General features: G+C 45.6%; 1 protein-coding gene across 3 annotated transcripts in view; it reads left to right on the forward strand.

Annotated features, from left to right (window-relative positions):
* The window catches only part of LOC105560911 (tetraspanin-5), a 136,250-nt gene extending 130,086 nt beyond the window's left edge, over window positions 1-6,164 (forward strand). For 2 of the 3 annotated variants that reach the window (XM_012010424.1, XM_012010421.1), the window contains 2 exons: window positions 3,548-3,664; window positions 5,021-6,164. In XM_012010424.1, the coding sequence (XP_011865814.1) occupies window positions 3,548-3,664; window positions 5,021-5,089 (186 nt within the window). In that variant the 3' untranslated portion in view covers window positions 5,090-6,164. The remainder of the gene's footprint in view (window positions 1-3,547; window positions 3,665-5,020) is intronic. The other variant, XM_012010423.1, reaches the window with a different exon arrangement.
* The last annotated feature ends 626 nt before the right edge of the window (window positions 6,165-6,790 follow it).

A 6,790-nucleotide genomic window follows, 5' to 3' on the forward strand; every position in this document is an offset into this window, starting at 1 on the left:
GGCTCATTGTCAGTGTGTACTGAGTGCGCACTAGTGCAACCAACCGAATTCGCTATTAGTGAATGTTGCAACACAAAACAATGTAGATGCCCCTACTATTTATACAGCGACATTTTAATTTTAGTTATTTTTGAGCCTTAGCCGGTCTTTCCGTGTACGCAAATATCACGACTGTCGCGCGTCTATTGAAACTTTCGATAAATATTGTTAACAACGTCAGTGTCTCCTTGACCATACCTGGGCATTTTTAATAAGATAGACAATAATTTATTGCGAAAAATATTAGCTCAGCCAGAGTTTGAACCTGGACCTCCCTACACTCTACGCGGGCGTCTCACCAATTCGACCACTGAGGCATGTGGTAATATTTGTCGCAATAACAATATAAAGTCTTCGCGTCTATTTTTCGACTTTAAACTCCGCGCCGACTAGGGTTGTCGGCCGTGCACAGATCTGTCGATACGCGATTTGTTTAAGTATCCCTGTCCCGTTTCTAGGGAGGTCCAGGTTCAAACCCCGGCTGAGGTAATATTTTTCGCAGTAAATTTTCTGTATTATTAAAAACCGCCAGATATGGTGAAGAAAACACTGGCGTTGTTAATTACTGCTGGCGACATTGAAGAATATTCTTATTAGTTAATTGTTGTTAATTTGTCGTTTCTAAAATGATCCCGGACTGGTTCGTCCTCTTTCCCTTCGGAAACACCACTTTCCGCATAGTTAAGCACATCACATACTTTAATGAAGATAGGAATACAAGTCATAAGCGCGTGCAGCTATTCTATAACAGCGTTTGTACTAAAGCCGGCACGCGATGCAATAATACGAGTTTTTCCTCTCTCGTAATCAGTATGGTAAATTACTGCCAACTCGCTGCATAATCTTGACGGGGCTAGACCGATTGCGCTACCTCGCTCAGATGCGCAACAAACGTCCGAAGAACCAGTTTACGAGTCATAAACATGAGCGTTTCTCTCCCTTAGCGCGACTATATTAATTCCATGCTAATTATTCAAATTTCAATTTCGCGGCCGACGAGTTTTATTGTTATTTCGCCGGTGTTCGCATCCAATTACATCGCAACAAGATTGCATATTGACATATCGGCTGGTAAACTGGCGCGCATTAATATTACATTAATTGACACGTTTAATCGAAAATTATCGAGAAATTTATAATTAAATTTGCTATTAAAATGCGATTAACCTAACCGTTCGGTTCGTCAATATGTAGCTACGAAATTAACAAACGATTCAATGGGGTGGCAAATTGATTTCGGAAAAATACATATACACGTCGTGTTTGCGCGGTCAGAAAGTGCATCTCTAAAATTGCATTTGCAACGGCGATTTTCCAGATGCCCGAACGTCTAAGACTTAAGATACCGATTCTCCGTGTTGACCGAGGAAGATTATCGCTGCAGGCGTATCGCAGCCATAAAGTATCGCTCGGGCAATTATACCAGTCGGAATTACGTGCAAGGCCGACCGGCCGTGGTACAAAATCATATTACGTTAAAATCGCGGGATTATACTACTGCGCTAGAGCCCCGGGATTATGCTACGCTATAATCGCGCGCTTATCTATACGCGCGTGCGCGCCCGATTGTACCGCGCCAGAATTGCGATGTTATCTATGCTAATACGGCAGATTATAGTACGCTAAAATAGGGAGGCTGCCATCGCCGCGCTATCCCGCGGCGGCCGAAAAACGGCCGGGAAAGGATCTCGTCGCGGAGTGAGAAATGTTGGCAAGTAGCTGAACGAACAGCGGAGATGAATGGAAACGAGTGGCACGTTGGCTCGCGGAAGGCTTTTTCCACCGTCAAATTAATCTTCTCTCGCCCGCCGCTGAAAAATTCTCGCCACTCGTAGCTTACGCCCTGTCAGAGCCTCAATTAACTGCGCTTAACCAAAGTCACGTTGGGTACACACCAGATCCTCGTCGTCTATTTTCCGCCTTCGGTCTTCCCCAATCTCGCCGCTGTCATCGCGCGCATCGTCGGCCGCTTTGACACGCGCGCGCGACGTTGAGGAGCCAGAATAAATTAGCAGTTTCCGCGCGCCAGGGGTCCTACGGCGGGAGGAGCGGCCGGGGGAGGACGGGGCGAAAACTCTTAAGTAATTAGGGCATCTAACGCCCCGCTAATGAGGGAGTCGCACAATATCGCCCGCGTATCGAGGAGGAGACGGAGAGGACGGCGTTGAGGAAAAGTTGGGTAGCGGAGAGGGATGGAAGGTGTAAATGAAGTAGCGAGGTTGAAAGCCTCGCGTAGTTACTCCCTGGCTCCTTGAGGGTAAACGCGCGAGGCACGGCGTAACAGAATGGGCTTGTTACTTAGGCTCCCCCCTCTTCCCACCCCCTCCCCATCTGCCCGACCGCCTCCCCGACCACCCCGACCCCGTAAATGCCCCCATACACGCTTCCTCTTTCCGCCTTCCGCGCGCCGCTTTAACGCGTATATACATTTTCTCGAGTACGTATACGTGCCCTCCGCTCCCTCCTCTCGAAATCCTCTTCTCCCTCCTCCCTCGGATCCATTTTACGATCCCGGCTCGATTTGCGCCCCTCCGGGGGCGTAGCCACCGCCCAGTCCTAATAAATTAGGTTGCTACCTTTATATGACTGGAAATTCAAGTTACCGGCCGGAGACTCCGCTGGAAAATTTAAGCGGCGAAATTCATTGTTCGGGAACCACGGGCCCGCGGGAGTCGGGATATCGCTCCTTTAAGAACGTCATTCCCGTATATAACGTACGTTACCGTTTCTTTCGCTCGTCCTGGACGAGCTTGCCTCTCCGAGTGATATAGTTCTCGCGGCGGAATCGCGAAAAACGCAGAGAGGAAACGCGTCGACCGGACCGAGTACCTTATTGAGTTTTCACTTAACGGAACGAAGAGCGAGATCAAGCCGGCGGTATGTAAAACCGAGTACGGTCTGACCTTTTCAGTGTTCTCGCGAGTTCTCTCGTCTGGGCGCCGCGGCCGAGAGTTATCATCGTGTGGATTTTATCCTCGCTCTCGTTTCTAAGCGGTTTTTGCGTTCCGCGCGCGGTTATTCGAGCGCGTCGCAATCTTTCGAAACGCCGACTACGTCGACGTTATAATAAATAAGCGTCTCCCCGTAAGAACGGAACAAGGCCGCTGTGATATATAATTTGAAATATATCGAAAACTGTGGGGCGCCACGATCATAGAAATCACGTTCGCGTCGCAGCTCCGATTATCAGACGTCATCGAGTCCGGCGTCGATCTCGTTGCCGCAATTCGCATAAGCGGCGAAACGCGCGTCGCGACGAACGTTTAAGAGGATTGCGACACGCGCGCATTAAAATAGCAACCGATTGACGCGATCGACGGTAAACCGGAGTTACATAAACAACGGTGCAGCTATCCTTTCACTTTCTCCACGGAAACCTTCACGGAACTAATACCACCGCCGTCGGGAAAATTGTCCTGGACTAACAACTATAATAGTAGCGTAACCCCAGGGGAGGGGGGACCACCGACGGTAAGCCAAGTAGCCGTTTCCTTTTCTTTTTTTGCAGAACTTTGAGGTCGCCAAAGTGATTTACGAAAAAGGTTGCATACAGGCCGGCGAGGAGTGGATAGAACGAAATCTCCTCGCGATTGCCAGCGGTGCGGTTGGCACAGCATTCACTCAGGTAAAATGCATTAGCATAGGTACAAGCTCCGATCTTCGGCACGCATCGATAAACTTTCAACGAGTACGTGGAAGTTACGTACCTCGGGATTCGACTACTCGCGAGTAATTAACATTTTGAATCTGCACGCGCAACGCTTTATCCGAAATTAAGTAACGAAGCGCGTCAATCGCGAGGCATCGAGAGACGGAAATCCCGGGCCGGGGGAGTTTTCGGAAAACGTCACCTCGCGGTAAGGCGCCCGAGCGTTTTACAGCAGTTGGGACTCTTTTAAAATTCAGCTCGTAATGGAAAACTCAAACTCTCGGCGCGACTCGCGCTTAATTTTCAATTTGCGATTCAGATATATTCTGCGTCGCTCAAGATTGCCGTCATTGATTCAAAGTGTTAAAACGAGAGATTTTGGCACGTTTCTCGCCATATATTCGTCGATGCGGACCGCTGCATTGTGGAGCCGTTGCATGCCCTAAAAGAAATGAGGTGAGACTTTACCCGTGCTTGCAACGTTGACTGCTGTTATACCTGTTTCGTTTCGCAGTGTTACACGGGAAGACGTAAAGTAGATGCGAGATACATAATAACACGTAGCCAGGCGGCGCGAGTGCATTTATCAGCGTAATATATTGAGCCTCTCTTGAATTTTATTAAAGGATTTTAAATTCGTGCTTACTTTGCGTAATGAATTTTCTCGTTATCCCAAGTGTGCGCCAAGTAGATGTTGATGTTGCTCGAAGCATGTTGATATTGCTCGTTGTGTTACAACTTATCGATTGCATCTCGATGGGATTTAATTATTCAGTGGCTGTGCGTGTGTATCCAATTATATGTATATCTTAAATTATAGATGCATGTAATGCGCATTCACCATGAGCACGAATACTACAGCTGAGCAGCAGCGAGATAAATAAAACTTTAATATCAGTTTTTTCTCAACTGAAAAATGTATCGATTGTTCCAAAATTCTATATTCTGTGTCGGTGCACTTTATATATAAAATGTCTCTAGTTATACAAAAGTACACTTTTGGCATTTTCATAAAACGCATTTAGTGCGGACTTTCATTTATACGTCAGTTATTTTTAATGTAAAAATAATACGTGGTCTCGCGAATAAGATAAACGATTAAAGCAGTTTTAATTATTCTGCCAAATTAAAAGAATACTCCACGATAATATTCTCGAAAGCCGTCTTGGCAACTAGAGAAATGTTATTTCCACTTTTAAATTATATCGGATATCAATTATAAGATGTTTCGGGCATTCGCAAATATTCTGTGAAAATGCTAAGAGAGCGTTTCTCTTGCGGATGTTTCCATACCGGTAAAGCATTGAACGGGTTGTTTCTCGCTGTTTTCAGATTCTGGGAATCTGCTTCGCGCAGAATCTGCGCGCGGATATATTCGCGCAAAAGGCGAAGTGGCATTGACAATCGCGTGCCCCCACGGCAGTCTAGCATCTTGTCTTTATAGATGCTAACCGGCTACGTTGATCGAATTACAAGGTCTCGACGTGGACCCGGAGCCCCGGCGAGCGGATCGATTGGGATCTTTTCTCGGACGAAGAGGGGACGGACGCCTCGAAGGATTTTCACGATCGAGGCAACGCCGATGACCGGATTGCGATTCTCCGACGATAACCGGATCCCCGATCAGCGCTGCGTTTCGCACCGCTCGAATCCTTCGACTTGTAAATATCCGAGGAACTTCGCAGTCGCGCGCGACGACCCCGTCCTGCTCCTTCCGTACCGTCCAATCGATTAATCGTCTGAATTGTCGAATAATGAGAGAAACTGATTGTTTTCCAAGTTTATTCTTATCTATCACACGCTAATTAACATCGCTCCTGAGTAGATTTATCGCAAATGCAGAGCAATCTCCGAAAGTAATGAAGGCATTTCTTCGAGAAATCTACGCGTTATTTATTTATGGCATTGTAATTTAATTGCTTTATACAAGAATCAGGATTGAGAAACGTAAATTTTTACATACCAAATATATATTACAGCAAGATAAGAATCAACACAGTTTACACAGAAATAAAAATTGGCATTTTCTTGACTGTAAATTTAAATCAATGATACATTTAATCCCAATCGGACTTCAATTTCTGGCAAATTATAATCCGATGTTAGAACAGAAAGTTAATATTGTCGTGAATATTTCTATGACTTAAGATCAATTTCTCTCGCTATCAAACGACGTCGACGAGAAGACGCTGGTTGTCGCGACGCGACCGTTCAGCAAGAAGGTTTTTCGACAAGTGTATCGCAGTATATCGTCGCGAAACGTCCGATGTAACGTTTGTCTTCATCGCCGAAGCGGAACGTATTTACTTTTTTGCGAGGAATCGTGCGCCAAAATATTTCTCCTATGAATTGCGAGAACCAGGCATCCGCTTTCAAACGATTGCTTCCAAAATATGTCACATAAATTTAATATCAAAGTTGAATCGGTCGAAAATGATGAATCAATTTTTTCGATGCGCTACTCCAGTCCGTAAAATTTCGAAAAAAAAAACAAATTTCCGATACAGATTCTTGTACAGCAATAGTATATTTTTTCACTAGTGTACTCTTCAAATAATTAAATTTCGTTGAAATATACGTAACTCGAGCTTTGTCTGGAGCAACAGGAATATAGCTGACTCGACTAAATCGTCTGATTGTACAAACTAGATATTCTCGAAACGGATATATTCGTTCTGGTATATCCGGGCTTCTCAAACCGACGAGTCAACAAGCGATCACAAGTGACACTCAAAGCAGCGGACTCGATTCCGCGGAAAATCGATACTCCTAGGGCAAACAATGGAATCTCATCCGGGGCGTCTGGTACTCGCAATTCGATCTCTCTCGAGACGCCTTAGGGCTGATTGCATCAGCATCGATTATCGTCCGCTAATCGCGGCTAACTGCATTTTCGTTTTCCACCTATATAAGTCGGTAGCCATAATTTAAAGAGGGAGTTGTCAATCTAAATTAATCAATCAGGCCTGTCGATGCGGTTAATTCTCAGACCCGATTGCGTCAATTATCGACCGCTATTGTTAATCGAATATTTCCCCGTTGAAAGTCAGTCGTACGAAACGTGTGTATGCACAAGAAATAAACGCATTAGCGGAGCTAAAC

The sequence above is a fragment of the Vollenhovia emeryi genome, unplaced genomic scaffold (assembly GCF_000949405.1).
Source record: "Vollenhovia emeryi isolate VEMERY1.0 unplaced genomic scaffold, V.emery_V1.0 DF939217.1, whole genome shotgun sequence".
NCBI lineage: Eukaryota > Metazoa > Arthropoda > Insecta > Hymenoptera > Formicidae > Vollenhovia > Vollenhovia emeryi.